Source organism: Cervus canadensis, chromosome 10 (genome assembly GCF_019320065.1).
Source record: "Cervus canadensis isolate Bull #8, Minnesota chromosome 10, ASM1932006v1, whole genome shotgun sequence".
Lineage (NCBI taxonomy): Eukaryota > Metazoa > Chordata > Mammalia > Artiodactyla > Cervidae > Cervus > Cervus canadensis.
In genome coordinates this window covers 72,025,886-72,043,747 of record NC_057395.1, presented here as the reverse complement: position 1 = coordinate 72,043,747, position 17,862 = coordinate 72,025,886, and the positions used below count along the sequence as shown (strand labels likewise).

General features: G+C 41.6%; 1 protein-coding gene across 1 annotated transcript; it reads left to right on the top strand.

Moving 5' to 3' along the window:
• The first annotated feature begins 10,915 nt into the window (after positions 1-10,915).
• LOC122448811 (WAP four-disulfide core domain protein 5-like) lies at positions 10,916-17,862 on the top strand. Its single transcript, XM_043480434.1, has 4 exons — positions 10,916-11,000; positions 16,982-17,122; positions 17,216-17,356; positions 17,726-17,862. The coding sequence occupies exons 1-3, from the start codon at positions 10,916-10,918 to the stop codon at positions 17,353-17,355; spliced, it is 366 nt and encodes a 121-aa protein (XP_043336369.1). The 3' UTR covers position 17,356; positions 17,726-17,862.

Genomic DNA, 17,862 nt, shown 5'->3' with positions numbered 1-17,862 from the left:
CCTGCCTTCAGTCTTTCCCAGTATTAGGGTCTTTTCCAATGAATCAGTTCTTTGCATCAGGTCGCCAGCGTATTGGTGTTTCAGCTTTAGCACCAGTTTTTACAATGAATATTCAGGACTGATTTCCTTTCGGATTGACTGGTTTGATCTCCTTGCAGTCCAAGGAGTCTTCTCCAACACCACAGATCAAAAGCATCAGTTCTTCAGTGCTCAGCTTTCTTTATAGTCCAGCTCTCACATCCATACATGACTACTGGAAAAACCATAGCTTTGACTAGACAGACTTTTGTCAGCAAAGTAATGTCTCTGCTTTTTAGTATGCTGTCTAGGTTGGTCATAGCTTTTCTTCCAAGGAGCAAGTGTCTTTTAATTTCATGGCTGCAGTCACCATCTGCAGTGATTTTAGAGCTCAAGAAAATAAAGGAGTACATCAAGGCTGTATATTGTCACCCTGATTATTTAACTTATATGCAGAGTACATCATGTGAAATGCTGGGCTGGATGAAACACAAGCTGGAATCAAGATTGCCAGGAGAAATATCCACAACCTCAGATATGCAGATGACACCTCTCTTATGGCAGAAAGTGAAGAGAAACTAAAGAGCCCCTTGATGAAAGTGAAAGAGGAGAGTGAAAAAACTGGCTTAAAACTCAAGATTCAAAAAACTAAGATTATGGCATCCGGTCCCATCACTTCATGGCAAATAGACGGGGAAACAATGGAAACAGTGAGAGATTTTAGCATTTCTCTATCATGAATTATTTCAAGCATTTTTCATATCTTAAAAGCTACTTATATTTCTTTATCTGAAAACATTATTTCTTTTGCTCATTTTCCTATATACTCATTAGCTTTTTTCTTCTGAATTTCTAGCACTCCTTACATATTATAGAGAAAGGTCTTTATCTGTGATACAGTTTGTAAGTAAAAATTTTAACTCATTCTTAGACCTGCTCAAAATGGCTCAGGGTGGCCCTCTTTTCTCCTCTTCTCTAGATAATGCCTACTGTTGTTTGATTATTTCTGCTCTGGACTTATGCATTTCTGCTTCACGATATCCTTAAATTGGTGAAATTGTTTCATTAATTTTTTCAACTCAGGGGCCAAAAAAAATCTAAATGCTACAAAAGTATCATAGAAAAAATAGCTTTCTAAACTGAAATTGCCACAAGAAAAAGTAGAAAACCATTGCAAAGATGGAAACAATAGTCAACAATATTTGACCAAAAAAAGCACCAGGATCAGACCTCTTTGTAAGCATATTCTATAAGGCAAACAAGGAACAACTAATTCTAATATGACATAAATAGAAAATAAGAAACAATTCCAAGCATGTCATATGAAGTAAACATAATCTTGATACCAGAGTTTAATAAGGACTTATGTCAATTATATGTAAATAAAGCTATTTAAAAATAAAATTATAAACAAGGATTCTATGAAAAAGGAAGATTTTAAGTAAATGTTATTCATAGAACATAGATTCATGAACATAAAAATCAACTATGTTCATAAAATTTCAAACAGATCTACAGATAATTGTTAGAATCAATGAGAATTTATCACAATGGATGCATACCAAGAAATATACAAAACTCAATGGTACTACATAAACCAACAATACAAATCAGCAAATGAAATTTCAATAATTTTTATAATCATATAAAATATGAAGAGCTTATAAATACACATAATAGATTTTGTACAGAATCACTACAAAGAAAATTATAAAACTTTGGTGAGAAACATTTTTTAACACCCCCAAATCAGAAATGTATACCATGTTCATGGATTGCAAGACTCAATATGATAAGTATGCCAATTCTCTTCAAATTGATTTTCAGTCTCAATGCAATCAAACCCCCAGGAAAGTTTTTGCAAAAGTAAACCAAGAGAAACTTGGCAATGCAATTCTGAAATGCACACAAAAAATGCAAAAGGCAAGATAGCCAAAATACTCTTGAAGAATAATTTACTAAGACTTGATGTAGGAGATATCAAGCCTTATTTTAAAGCTGTAATAATTATGATAAAGTGGTATTACAACAACCATAGACAGATATGCAAGTGAAACAGAAAAGAGAGTCCTCAAACAGATGACTTGCACATAATGAGACTATGTTTCTAACTTGGCTATAGTAAACAAATATCACTACTGTCATATTAAGAAGGCTGCACATCATAATATTAATATACATTCCCTAAGTGGTTGACGGAGGATTCAGGTTATGAAGCCAGGATGGAAGGAAGGAGAAGAAAAATAAATAAATAAATGTTGCTTTACAAAAAAACTCATCATGTCTGATGGGATCCTGTTACATTTATAAATATATTACCAAAAAATGAATATCACTGGATCTCTGTTTACTGACTTCCAGTGATGTCCATGCAATCTTACCAACAGAAAAAAAGTTGGAGAGTACTATGTGGGTTTTGATAATATTTCAGTTGAACATAGAACTTCTGTATATGAAAATACTTATTTGTGAAAAAGGAAAAGTGTTTAAAGGAATAGTCACTGCTGTGAATACTGGTTACATGATGATGAGGGGAGAGGAAAGAGAACAAGCATGAGTAGCTCTGCCTTTATCCATATTACTTTCTAATTTTTTTCTTGTTACAACGGTCAAAGAAAGTTCAGTTAACAATTAAGAAGAAAGGGAATTTTAATTGAACCAGACTGAGGATTATAACCCGGAAGAGAGACTCTCAGAAAGTTCTGAGAAACTGTTCCGCCAGGTGCAAGTTGAAGGCACAGTCATATACATTTTCAAGATAAAGGATCATACATCAAAATGACATCCTGATATTTTATACAAAGTTCACCGAGGACACATAGTGCAGGTAAGCACGTATAAAGAGATCAGGAAGTCCATGATCCCCTGCAGAGTTGGGAAATAATGCCATCCTTTGAAGAAATTATATTGCTAATGTCAGAAGAAAGGGGAAAATGTTATCTTTATGGTCAAGCAGCTGCTCCTATCTTCAAGGACGTTTGTTTAATATGTAATGCAGGAACACACTACACATTAGGGAGGGAAGGAAGAGGCCCAAACGGATGCAGAGAGAGAATTTTGTGCTTAATTTTTTCTTATCCTGCCTGGAAATAAGAATTTTATTTCATCACAGCAAAAATCTCTTATGATCTGAACATAGCGAATAAAGAAAATTAAAATTCATAATTTGCTGTTGTTGTTTAGTCGTTAAGTTGTGTCCAACTCTTTTGCAACCTCATGGAATGTAGCACCCCCAGGCTCCTCTGTCCATGGGATTTCTCAGGCAAGAATACTGGAGAGGGTTGCCATTTCCTTCTCCAAGGGATCTTCTCAATCCAGGGATCAAACTTACATCTCCTGCATTGGCAGGCAGATTCTTTACCACTGAGCCACCAAAATTCATTATAGGTTAGAATAAAGCACTCAAATAATCACGTGAATGGAGAAAACAGGGTAACTGAGAGTTGCATCTAAAGAAATAATCATTAATGTGTTACAAAGGGATGTTTAAAATATGTCATAATGTAAAAGGAAAACAGTGCATCAATCAGAGGCTGTCAAAAGAAATCACCTAGGTAGTTCAAGCAGAAAAAGAATTTCAGCTATTGTATGAGTACATCGCATTGTAAGAATCTGAATAACGCGTGAAATCCTGGATATGAAAGAGTCTGGGAAAAGATAGGCATTTGATTTACAACCCCTGCAGGAAGGCATTCTGGGAGCAGCTGAAATGCATGCAGATGGAGACACTGCACAGTACCTGCCATACCCCAGCTCCCTCCCATACTTACACTTCCAGTTAGAAACTATTCACCTCTCAGAAGGCAAAGCTTGCCCATTTGAGTGTGAGCTGAAGTGAGTGGGTCTGAGAATAAGCCAGGTAGGACACAAGAGCTGGGAGATATGAATAAAATCAATAGAGACGAATGCAGGGTATTTATGAGAGCAGTCGTTACCTTGCAGTGCTGGAGTAATATCTCATAGTGGTCAGGGCTGACGGTGGAGCCCTCCTCTCTCAGACAAGTACCTAAGAAAGAGAAGTCCACGTACGTATTAGGAAAACTGCAACAGAGGAGGGAGCCCTTGAACTGCATTAAGAAACTTATTACTTCCAACCCTTCCCACTCAAATAAGATACTCTTCTCAAAAGATAGTCCCTGACTCTGATTTTAATTTTTTTTTTTTTTTTTTTGTTAGTTGGAGGCTAATTACTTCACAACATTTCAGTGGGTTTTGTCATACATTGATATGAATCAGCCATAGATTTACACGTATTCCCCATCCCGATCCCCCCTCCCACCTCCCTCTCCACCCGATTCCTCTGGGTCTTCCCAGTGCACCAGGCCCGAGCACTTCTCTCATGCATCCCACCTGGGCTGGTGATCTGTTTCACCATAGATAGTATACATGCTGTTCTTTTGAAATATCCCACCCTCACATTCTCCCACATAGTTCAATAGTCTGTTCTGTATTTCTGTGTCTCTTTTTCTGTTTTGCATATAGGGTTATCGTTACCATCTTTCTAAATTCCATATATATGTGTTAGTATGCTGTAATGTTCTTTATCTTTCTGGCTTACTTCACTCTGTATAAGGGGCTCCAGTTTCATCCATCTCATTAGGACTGGTTCAAATGAATTCTTTTTAATGGCTGAGTAATATTCTGTGGTGTATATGTACCACAGCTTCCTTATCCATTCATCTGCTGATGGGCATCCAGGTTGCTTCCATGTCCTGGCTATTATAAACAGTGCTGCAATGAACATTGGGGTGCATGTGTAGAGACTCCTTTTTAAAACAACAGAAATGAGAAGCAAACCTTCAAAGCAGTTGAAAGAGGAGTTCTAAAATTCCCAGTAAAATATCACCACAAAGCTGAGAAAAAATTATAATCTAAAATAGATTTTTAAAACTAGTGAAGCAAATTAAAGGTATGAGGAGAAGTGAAAGTCGCTCAGCCATCTCCAACTCTGCTACCCCATGGATTGTAGCCCACCAGGCTTCTCTGTCCATGGAATTCTCCAGGCAAAAATACTGGATTGGTAGCCATTTCCTTCTCCAGGGGATCTTCCCAACCGAGGGATTGAACCCATGCTTCCCACACTAAAGGCAGATTCTTTACCATCTGAGCCACCAGGGAAACCTAAAAATATGAGGAACCATCATAAAACAGAAATATAGAAACTCAAAGAGGAGATAGCAAGGTAACAGGAAGATGTGAAATAGAAACTGATGGAGAGAAGAGAAATTGAAGAAAAGGACAAAACTATTTCATAAATAAGGACTAAGTAAAGTAAGGAAGAAAAGCGGAAACATAAGAAAAGCATATAACATAAAATAAAACTAAAGAAAGAAGTAGCTTAAAAACACAGTCTTAAATATTAAAGTCAATGAAGGTCCACCAGACACGAAAATCAAGTCTTACCAAGAAGAAAACCAAGTCAACAAAACAGAAGAATTATTTAAAACAATGTTTGAGGAAAATCTTTCTGAAATAAAAGATTTCAGTCTACATATTAAAAGCTCACATTATAGTAAACATAAGATGAATGAAAGTAAATATTGTGGTCTTTCAAGATAAAAATAGAAGCCTTCAGGAGGCCAACACTCTCCCTTCCAACTAAAAAAGAAACAAAATCTTAAAAAATCAGGTTGTAAGATAACAATGTTCAATGCCAGAAAACAGTGAAGCAAAACTTAGACACTCTATGAAAGAAAATATGCAGTGATGAATTTTATACAACTAATTTGTCTTTGACCTAAATATATTTCCAAATAGAAATATTGTTTCTGAGAACTTTCCTGGGGAGTTTCCAAGAGACAAGATTTATTCAATCAAGAAACATTTGTGGAAATTAGCAACATGATTATTATTGAGTACTGAATATTTTAATTGTGGAATTAAGTCTGATGAAGGAGTAATAAATAGTATGTAAATATGACCTTCTGTGATAATGTACAAATAGCAAAACTTCCATCAGAAAGGAGAATGATGGAAAGAGGTAGATCAAAGAATAAGTCCACTGACTTCTTTATATATAGTAGCTTCAAGTCAAAGGATATTTAAAACACATAAGGTTCAACAAAATTAAAAATTGTGCATTAAAGGATCCTACCAGGAGAGTGAGAAGATCCTGTTGAGAAGAAGAAACAAACCAGGTCTCTGATAAGGGCCTATGACCCAGACTATACGAAGATCTCTCACCACTCCACATTCAAAAGATGAACACCCCAATTTAAAAACAGGCAAAGAACTTAGACATTTCTCTGAAGATACACAAGTGGCCAGTGAGCACCAGGAAAAGATGCTGAACATCATTAGTCCTTCAGTTCAGTTCAGTCGCTCAGTCGTGTCTGACTCTTTGCGACCACATGAATCACAGCACGCCAGGCCTCCCTGTTCATCACCAACTTCCGGAGTTTACTCAAACTCATGTCCATTGAGTCGGTGATGCCATCCAGCCATCTCATCCTCTGTCATCCCATTCTCCTCCTGCCCCTGAACCCTCCGAACATCAGGGGCTTTTCAAATGAGTCAGCTCTTCCCATCAGGTGGCCAAAGTATTGGAGTTTCAGCTTCAACATCAATCGCTCCAATGAACACCCAGGACTGATCTCCTTTAGGATGGACTGGTTGGATCTCCTTGCAGTCCAAGGGACTCTCAAGAGTCTTCTCCAATACCACAGTTCAAAAGCATCAATTTTTTGGCACTCAGCTTTCTTCACAGTCCAACCCTCACATCCAAACATGACCACTGGAAAAACCATAGCCTTTATTAGACAGACCTTTGTTGGCAAGTAAGTCTCTGCTTTTTAATATGCTATCTAGGTTGGTCATAAGTTTCTTCCAAGAAGTAAGTGTCTTTTAATTTCATGGCTGCAATCACCATCTGCAGTGATTTTGGAGCCCCAAAAAATAAACTCTGACACTGCTTCCACTGTTTCCCCATCTATTTCCCATGAAGTGATGGGACCAGACTAAGATGAACTTAGTTTTCTGAATGTTGAGCTTTAAGCCAACTTTTTCACTCTCCTCTTTCACTTTCATCAAGAGGCTCTTTAGTTCTTCTTCGCGTTCTGCCATAAGGGTGGTGTCATCTGCATATCTGAGACCTCATATCTGAGGTTATTGATATTTCTCCCAGGAAACTTGGTTCCAGCTTGTGCTTCTTCCAGCCCAGCATTTCTCACGATGTACTCTGATTAGAAGTTAAATAAGTAGGGTGACAATATACAGCCTTGACATACTCTTTTTACTATTTGGAACCAGTGTGTTGGTCCATGCCCAGTTCTAACTGTTGCTTCCTGACCTGCATATAGGTTTCTCAAGAGGTGGGTCAGGTGGTCTGGTATTCCCTTCTCTTTCATAATTTTCCAGAGTTTATTGTGATCCACACAGTCAAAGGCTTTGGCATAGTCAATAAAGCAGAAATTAGTCATTAGGCAGATGCAAATCAAAATCACAAGATACCACTTCATACCCAATAGTGTGACTAGAAGAAAAAAAATTTAATGGAAAATGACAAGCATCGGCTAGGAGGTGAAGAAATTGGAACTCTTGTACATTGCTGGGGAGAAGGTAAAATGGTGCAAACTCTGTGGAAAACAGCCTGACAGTTCCTCCAAAAGGTCAGCATAGAATTACCAAATGACTCAGCAATTCCACTCCCAGATGTATATGTAAAAGAACTGAAAACAGAAAGTTCTGGTCCATGACTGAGACACAGGAGGCTCCTCAACTCACCTCCACCCCTAGTCACACAAAGTTGACAGCTACAACACAAAGCCATTGAAAGAAATCCAGAAATGAGTTGAGCCAGTGCTACAGATTGGGCAAGCAAGAAAATACTCACATTGGAGAGGGTCTTGGCACACCCTCAAGCCACGAAGAACAAAGAAGGCAGCTTGGACAATTACAAGGGTTCCAGACACAACCAATAGCTTGGGAAGGTGGGACGGTGAGGTTCCTCTCCTATATGTGGTCACGTGGTCAAGACTGGAAGACATTGCTATTTGATCTAATGCCCAGAAGCCAGTACAGACTGTGGAGGAAAATGAAGTCTCCACACTGGGTCTTGCACATTTGAAAATCCCTTCCCCACACCTGCAGGTAGCTCCCTACTGGGCACACCCACTTGCACTGCAGGCTCCAACCCAACCACCGACCCTCAGCTCTGCTCCACCAACCCTCAGCTCTGCTAGCCCTGCCAATCCACCTTGTTATGTCCCAGGAATATCAGAAAGTGTTGCTGCAACAGTTTACTGGGAGGTCCCTGCTCTTTACGCATCTCTCTTGTTGGAGTCTGAGATTTAGCTCCACTGGCAGGCACTCCATCTGCCTGGATGGCATACTTACCTCCTTCCTTGGGTCTCTTTTGAGAAATAAATGATAAGGCAAAACACCCTGAGTGTCTGATATGTTAGAATAATTTAGTGGCATGAGCCATCCTCTCAGTTCAGTTCACTTCAGTCGCTCAGTCGTGTCTGACTCTTTGCAAACCCATGGACTGCAGCACGCCAGGCCTCCCTGTCCATCACCAACTCCCGGAGTTTAGCCAAACTCATGTCCATTGAGTCAGTGATGCCATCCAACCATCTCATCCTCTGTCGTCCCCTTCTCCTCCCGCCTCCAATCTTTCCCAGCATCAGGGTCTTGTCACATGAGTCAGCTCTTCGCATCAGGTGGCCAAAGTATTGGAGTTTCAGCTTCAACAGCAGTCCTTCCAATGAACACTCAGGACTGACCTCCTTTAGGAATGGACTGGTTGGATCTCCTTGCAGTCCAAGGGACTCTCAAGAGCCTTTTCCAACACCACAGTTCAAAAGCATCAATTCTTCAGCACTCAGCTTTCTTTACAGTCATCTCTCACATCCATACATGACTACTGGAAAAACCATAGCCTTTACTAGATGGACTTCTGTTGACAAAGTAATGTCTCTGCTTTTTAATATGCTATTTATGTTGGTCATAACTTTCCTTCCAAGGCGTAAGCGTCTTTTAACTTCATGGCTTCAATCACCATCTGCAGTGATTTTGGAGCCCAGAAAAATAAAGTCTGCCACTGTTTCCCCATCTATCTGCCATGAAGTGATGGAACTGGATGCCATGATCTTAGTTTTCTGAATGTTGAGCTTTAAGTCAACTTTTTCACTCTCCTCTTTCACTTTCATCAAGAGCCTCTTTAGTTCTTCATTGCTTTCTGCCATAACAGTGGTGTCATCTGCATATCTGAGGTTATTGATATTTCTCCCGGCAATCTTATTCCAGCTTGTGCTTCATCCAGGCCAGCCTTTCTCTAGACAATAATAATTTGGGGGTAGGGGAGACTTAGGGGTGGCAGGAACCGACAGTGGAAGGGGGACTTTCCTAGACACACCCCAATGACCTCATAGCTCTGCTGTCCATGAACTGGTCTCGCAGTCCTGTTCCAAGGAGGTGCCAAGGAAGTTCAAGTTCCTGGGAGGAGACACTGTGAGTGACTTCCAGAACAATGGCCTGGAAGTCAGTCTCAGCTTTGCCCAGAACTTGCTGTGTGACCTCAGGAGAATAATTCTCCTTCTCTGAGCTTCAGTTTGGGGTTTTGATTTTTATTGAACTTTCTTGTGAGCAACAGCCAAGTAGTCTGTGTAGTTTGTAGTCAGGAATAAAAATCAGCCTCATAAAGCTTTCCTTCTAAAGAAAGCTGCCAAGGGGATGCCAGAATTCCCAAAGTCACATTAGATCATGAACTACAGGGCCACTCTTTTCCTGAGACCTTAGAAGACAGCATGAGGTTAAACCCCCGCGAGCACTTCCTGACTGAGGGTTGTCCTGGACTGGAACACTCTCTTCCTTTCTCAGGGTCAGAGGACGGATCGCCTCACTTCCGAGAACAGGATGGGGATCATGGAGAAGCGATGTTCCCATGGAGAAGACGTCCCAGCCTAGTTAAGAATTAACTGTGTCCTTGAGCCAGCCCCCTCCCAGCTACAGGCAACTGTTCCCTCATCTTTCAGACAGGAGGGCGGGGAGGATGTCCCTGATTTCCTCCCATCCTGGTGAGTTACTCAGGTTCAGTGCGTTTCCTCTTGGGGCCCCTTAGGACTCTGAGCACCACTTGTCTCTCTTTTACCAATCACAGGAGCCAGATGATGTGAAATCTAGGCAGGGAAGGGTGGGGGATTGACTGAGATGACCTTTTACTCAGGATCCCTTAGGGCCAGGGAAGGGGTCCCAGAGGCCACCTGCATCCTCTGTGACTAGCCACCGCAGCCAAACCTAAAGCCTCGCTCTGTCCACCCCTGATAGCTCAGCCAGCTCCAGGCAGAGGGCAGTTCTACCAGATGCCACTGGAGGTGATCTTACCAAAGGCAGAGTGGTCTCTCTCTCTCATCCACCGGAGCCCTAGAGGAGAGACCAGGGCTGGCCCCACTCACCCTGCCAGCCTGGGCCAGCCATCTCCAGCAGAGAGGGCTGACCCTAACTAGAATGCTTCCCTTCACAGATCTCAGAGCTCTGCAAATCCTTCCTGGTCATTCAAAGCCGACTTCTATCTTCCACCTAAGCCACTGCTGGGGCTTCAGGATGTTAGAGAGCCAGGAAGGGGACCATCTGACTCATCAACTCTCACCCTTTATACAAATCAGAAAAACTGAGGTCCAAACACAGACAAGCCTTGTCCATATCACAACCAAAATCAGCGATACAGGCAGGACTGGATCCCAGCCCTGGACACCCAGGGTGGGTCCTCACCCGTCATCAGTTCTTGCACAAGCACCCTTGCACGGTAGCTCTTGGGCAGGGTGTGGGGCCAGGATGAGGCACTCTGTTTATCCCCTCTCTTTCCTCCCTTAACTCAGTTGCTTTAGCCTCCCCAAGGTTGTAGGTGTTAATCTGGGGACCTCTGGATTCTACCTTATCAGGTGTCAGCAACAGAAACATGAGGGCCCAGAGCCTCCTCCTCCTGGTGACCCTTCTGGGTTTGGGGAGCCAGTTACATGCTGCCTTGGGCAGGAGGAAGGGAGGTGAGTATGGGTAGGTTCCTATGCTTCAAGGACAGAGCTGGTTTCTACCTTTTAGGAGAGAATAAGAGTTTGGGGAAAGGCAGGCAATGAAGTGTAAGTTGTGTGTGTGTGTGTGTGTGTGTGTGTGTGTGTGTGTGCGTGTGCCCACTTCTTAGTACTTCCAGCAGCTTCTCTCTTGTCTGTACATCTTCATGCCTGTCAGCCTGCTTGCATGTGCAGCTGTAAATGTTTTCTTGCCAGTTTCCCGGTGCTTGCCTGTCTACACGTCTGACTGTAGGACTGTGTTCACACACATGCGTCTACCTCTAGTTATACGTGTAGCTTTGTGCCTGAGTGTCGGTGTGATCTGAGTCTGCCCATGTATCCCTAGGGACGACCGCACACATGTGTGTCTGAGCCTGCATGGGCGTCCATGTGAGAACTCGTGTCTTCCTGTGCCTCTGCGGAGGGTGGGAGTGGATGGTTGGTCCCTGCTCTTTGGTGTCTCCATGGGAGTGTCTGGACATGTGGGTCTGCACAGCAGGGAGATGATCTTTTCTGTCATCCTCCATGGCGAACTAGGTCTGGTCTGGCCTCCTGCCCATCTTGTTTGTGTCCTTCTCCAGGCTTCTCTGTCTCCCAGCCCAATCTGTGAAAGGGACTCTGGAGTTGAGTAGTGGGCATGGTCTCCGGAATCCGGGATTTTCAGAAGGAAGCTCTACCTACCCTACCTCTCTCCTCCTCTGCCTCCTTTAAAAGGCTGAGTCTGATGACTGTGGCTTTGTAGTAGAGACTGAATTCAGGCAGGTTGATTCCTCCAGTTCCATTCTTCTTTCTCAAGATTGCTTTGGCTATTCGAGGTTTTTTGTATTTCCATGCAAGTTGTGAAATTATTTGTTCTAGTTCTCTGAAAAGTACCTTTGGTAGCTTGATAGGGATTGCATTGAATCTATAGATTGCTTTGTATCATATACTCATTTTTACTCTATTGATTCTTCTCATCCATGAACACGGTATGTTTCTCCATCTATCTGCATCCTCTTTGATTTCTTTCATCAGTGTTTTATCGTTTTCTATATATACATCTTTTGTTTCTTTAGGTAGATTTATTCCTAAGTATTTTATTCTTTTCGTTGCAATGGTGAATGGAATTGTTTCCTTAGTATCTCTTTCTGTTTTCTCAATGTTAGTGTATAGGAATGCAAGGGATTTCTGTGTATTAATTTTATATCCTGCAACTTTACTATATTCATTGATTAGCTCTAGTAATATTCTGGTGGAGTCTTTAGGGTTTTCTATGTAGAAGATCATGTCATCTGCAAATAGTGAGAGTTTTACTTCTTCTTTTCCAATCTGGATTCCTTTTATTCTTTTTCTGCTCTGATTGCTGTGGCCAAAACTTCCAAAACTATATTGAATAGTAGTGGTAAGAGTGGGTACCCTTCTCTTGTTCCTGACTTTAGGGGAATTGCTTTCAATTCTTCACCATTGAGGATGATGTTGCTGAGGGTTTGTCATATATAGCTTTTATTATGTTGAGGTATGGTCCTTCAATTCCCGCTTTCTGGAGGGTTGTTATCATAAATGGATGTTGAATTTTGTCAAAGGCTTTTTCTGCATCTATTGAGATAATCATATGGTTTTTATTTTTCAGTTTGTTAATGTGGTGTATTACATTGATTGATTTGTGGATATTGAAGAATCCTTGTATCCCTGGGACAGAGCCTACTTGGTCATGATGTGTGATCTTTGAATATGTCGTTGGATTCTGTTTGCTAGAATTTTGTTAAGGATTTTTGCATCTATGTTCATCAGTGATACTGGCCTATAATTTTCTTTTTTTGTGGCATCTTTGTCAGGTTTTGGATTAAGGTGATGGTGGCCTCATAGAAAGAGTTTGGAAGTTCACCTTCCTCTGCAATTTTCTGGAAGAGTTTGAGTAGGATAGGTGTTAGTTCTTCTCTAAATTATTGGCAGAATTCAGCTGTGAAGCCGTCTGGTCCTGGGCTTTTGTTTGTTGGAAGATTTCTGATTAGAGTTTCAATTTGCTTGCTTGTGATGGGTCTGTTGAGATTGTCTATTTCTTCCTGGTTCAATATTGGAAAGTAGTACTTTTCTAAGAATTTGTCCATTTCTTCCAAGTTGTCCCTTTTATTTGCATACAGTTGCTGGTAGTAGTCTCTTATGATCCTTTGTATTTCAGTGTTGTCTGTTGTGATCTCTCCATTTTTGTTTCTATTTTTGTCGAATTGATTTTTCTCCCTTTGTTTCTTGATGAATCTGGCTAATGGTTTGTCAATTTTATTTACCTTCTCAAAGAACCAGCTTTTGGTTTTGTTGATTTTTGCTATGGTCTCTTTTGCTTCTTTTGCATTTATTTCTACCCTAATTTTTAAGATTTCTTTCCTTCCACTAAACCTGGAGTTCATAATTTCTTCCTTTTCAAGTTGCTTTAGGTGTAGAGTTAGGTTATTTATTTGACTTTTTTCTTGTTTCTTGAGGTAACCCTATATTGCTATGAACCTTCCCCTTAGTACTGCTTTTACAGTGTCCCATAGGTTTTGGGTTGTTGTGTTTTCATTTTTATTCATTTCTATGCATATTTTGATTTTTTTTTTTTATTTCTTCTGTGATTTGCTGGTTGTTCAGCAGCGTGTTGTTCAGCCTCCATGTGTTGGAATTTTTAATAGTTTTTCTCCTGTAATTGACATCTAATCTTACTGCATTGTGGTCAGAAAAGATGCTTGGAATGATTTCAATTTTTTTGAATTTATCAAGGCTAGATTTATGGCCCAGGATGTGATCTATCCTAGAAAAGGTTCTGTGTGTGCTTGAGAAAAAGGTGAAATTCATTGTTTTGGGGTGTAATGTCCTATAGATATCAGTTAGGTCTAACTGGTCTTTTGTATCATTTAAAGTTTGTGTTTCCTTGTTAATTTTCTGTTTGGTTGATCTATCCATAGGTGTGAGTAGAGTATTAAAGTCTCCCACTATTATTGTGTTATTGTTACTTTCCCCTTTCATACTCATTAGCATTTGTCTCACATATTGCGGTGCTTCTATGTTGGGTGCATATATATTTATGATTGTTATATCTTCTTCTTAGATTGATCCATTGATCATTATGTAGTGTCCATCTTTGTCTCTTTTCACAGCCTTTGTTTTAAAGTCTATTTTATCTGATATGAGTATTGCTACTCCTTCTTTCTTTTGGTCTCTGTTTGCATGGAATATCTTTTTCCAGCCCTTCACTTTCAGTCTGTATGTGTCCCTTGTTTCGAGGTGGTCTCTTGTAGACAACATATATATGGGTCTTGTTTTTGTATCCAGTCAGCCAGCCTAAGACAGAAATACAGATCAATGGAACAAAATAGAAAGCCCAGAGATAAATCCACACACCTATGGACACCTTATCTTTGACAAAGGAGGCAAGAATATACAATGGAGAAAAGAAAATCTCTTCAACAAGTGGTTCTGGGAAAACTGGTCAACTACTTGGTAAAGAATGAAACTAGAACACTTTTTAAAACCATACACAAAAATAAACTCAAAATGGATTAAAGATCTACATGTAAGACCAGAAACTATAAAACTCCTAGAGGAAAACATAGGCAAAACACTCTCCAACATAAACCACAGCAAGATCCTCTATGACCCACCTCCCAGAATATTGGAAATAAAAGCAAAAATAAACAAATGGGACCTAATTAAAATTAAAAGCTTCTGCACAACAAAGGAAACTATAAGCAAGGTGAAAAGACAGCCTACAGAATGGGAGAAAATAATAGCAAATGAAGCAATGGACAAAGAATTAATCTCAAAAGTATACAAGCAACTCCTGCAGCTCAATTCCAGAAAAATAAACGACCCAATCAAAAAATGGGCCAAAGAACTAAAGAGACATTTCTCCAAAGAAGACATGCAGATGGCTAACAAACACTTGAGAAGATGCTCAACATCACTCATTATCAGAGAAATGCAAATTAAAACCACAATGAGGTACCATTACATGCCAGTCAGAATGGCTGCCATCCAAAAGTGTACAAGCAATAAATGCTGGAGAGGGTGTGGAGAAAAGGGAACCCTCTAACACTGTTGGTGGGAATGCAAACTAGCACAGCCACTATGGAGAACAGTGTGGAGATTGCTTAAAAAACTGGAAATAGAACTCCCATATGACCCAGCAATCCAAATCCTGGGCATACACACCGAGGAAACCAGATCTGAAAGAGACACGTATACCCCAATGTTCATCACAGCACTGTTTATAATAGCCAGGACATGGAAGCAACCTAGATGCCCATCAGCAGATGAATGGATAAGAAAGCTGTGGTACATATACACAATGAAATATAGCTCAGCCATTAAAAAGAATACATTTGAATCAGTTCTAATGAGATGATTGAAACTGGAGCCCATTATACAGAGTGAAGTAAGCCAGAAAGATAAACACCAATACAGTATTCTAACGCATATATATGGATTTAGAAATATGGTAATGATAACGCTGTATGTGAGACAGCAAGAGAGACACAGATGTATTAAACAGTCTTTTGACTCTGTGGGAGAGGGCGAGGGCGGGATGATATGGGAGAATGGCATTCACACATGTAAATTATCATATGTGAAATGAATCACCAGTCCAGGTTCGATGCATGATACAGGATGTTTGGGGCTGGTGCACTGGGATGACCCAGAGGGATGGGATGGGGAGGGAGGTGGGAGGGGGGTTCAGGATGGGGAACACATTTACACCCATGGAGGACTCAAGTCAATGTATGGCAAAACCAATACAATGTTGTAAAGGAAAATAAATTAATTAATTAATTTTTAAAAAAATAAAAAATAAATAAAAGGCTGAGTCTGACCTGTCAACAGATGGGAGAGGCTGGGGCTGCAGAGATAGTCAGAAAGGTGCCTCCCCACCCAGGCGATGCCTCCACCTCCATCCCTTCTGGGCCTGTAACACTCTGACCACACCGGTGTGTGTATATGACTGTGTCTCTGTGTATATGTCTGTGAGTGGGGAGCCTGGATTTGGAGAGAAGGTTAGGGAAGGCAGATGCAAACTTGAGAGTAATGCACGGGGCAAAAAACAAGGCCTGCGAAGAGAAGCAGCTTGGAGCTGATCAGGAGCCGCCAAGTGGAAACAGGGTAGAAGAAGACACCAGAGAGATGGGCTGGGGCCAGACCAGGCACGGTCTAATTGCCCAGGTGGAGATTTTGAACTTTGTTGGTTTTTTTTTTCCTCTGCCTTTTATGTCATCTGAGTCTCAAACCAACCCTGAGAGGATTCAGTCTAGCTTCCCATTTCAGAGACAGCAAACTGAGGCTTGGAGTACAAAACAAACTAAAACAACAACAACAAAAAAAGCCTTGCCGGCCATTTACAACAGCATGGATGGACCTTGAGGGCATTATGCTAAATGAAATAAATCAGACAGAGAAAGATAAATACTGTATGGTATCATCTAAAAAAATCAAGCTCATAGATACAGAAAACAGTTGGTGGTTGTTGCCAAAAGTAGGGTGTAGGGGTGGGAGTGAAATGGGTGAAGGGGGTCAAAATGTACACACTTCCAGATATAAAATAAGTCACGAAGATATAAGGTACAGCCTGGTGACTACAGTTAATAATGCTACAATTCACATTTGGATGTAGCTGAAAGAATTGATCTTAAAAGTTCTCATCACAAGAAAAAAAATTATAACTATGTATGGTGACCGACGTTAACAAGACACTGTGGTGATCATTCTGCAGGACATACGAAAATAAATCATCACGTTGCACACCTGAAACTGATATATTACATTTCACTTTAGATGTCAATAAAAAAATAAATAAAAAACAAGCAAGCCCATTCCAAAATTTAAAAAAAATATTGCAAACGATGGGCAAATAAGTATGGAGTGGAGAATTTAGATGGCGCAATCCCCAGGACAGCGCTTATACTGAATTCTGAACTGCCTCCAGTGGCAAAATCTGGGGAGTTCTCTTACAGAGAAGTCTGGGGGCTGCCCACCGGATGACGGGCCCTGCCTCCTCTCGGTGCCTGACCAGTGTCTGCACGACAGCCAGTGTCCCTCAGGGATGAAGTGCTGTCGCCAAGCGTGCTTCCTCCAGTGCGTGCGGAAGGTCTCAGGTAAGGGTCCCTGTCCACCGTGCTGACCGCCAGCCAGACCCCAAGCCCCAGGGCCGGGGCACCGGCAGGACTCCCCCGGTCCCTGTGTTGCAGTTAAGATGGGCAGATGCCCCGAGGACCGTCTGCACTGCCTGAGCCCCACGCAGCACCTCTGCTCCAAGGACTCGGACTGCCAGGGCCGCAAGCGGTGCTGCCTGGGTGCCTGCGGCCGGGACTGCAGAAGCCCTGTCTGAGGTAGGGCTGTGTGTGCTCGGGCCAGCTCCTCCCCTCTCTGAGCCCCAGCCCTAAGAGATCCCTCGAGTTCAGCCAGCTGAACAGGAACCGCCCCAGAAGCCTGGGCCTCCTGTGGCCAGCCCTGGAGAAGTGGATGGGCTGGGAGGGGTCCTCCTATGATGACAGGAACCGGGTGTCCCTGTCCTCTTGTTGAACTTGTATCACCTGGACCACGGCCCTAACGCTCCGAGCTTCAGTTTGCCCCTGTGAAGGAGGGTGGGGGGTCCTGCCCTCCTGGCTGGGCTGATGGGGTCTGGATGGGGGAATCAGACCCAGAGCCCAGAGCTTTATTATGGAAAGGGGGTTAACCTTTTCCTTGTCTCTCCTCAGGCTAATTCTGGCTTAGGATCCATAACTCTGAACCATGGGATGGGGTTCTCTGCAGGAAGAAATGAAGATGGGTGGGGTCTGGGATCCAGCAACCCAGAGAGAAGCTGCCCTGCCAGTGGAAATTCCAACCTTAATAA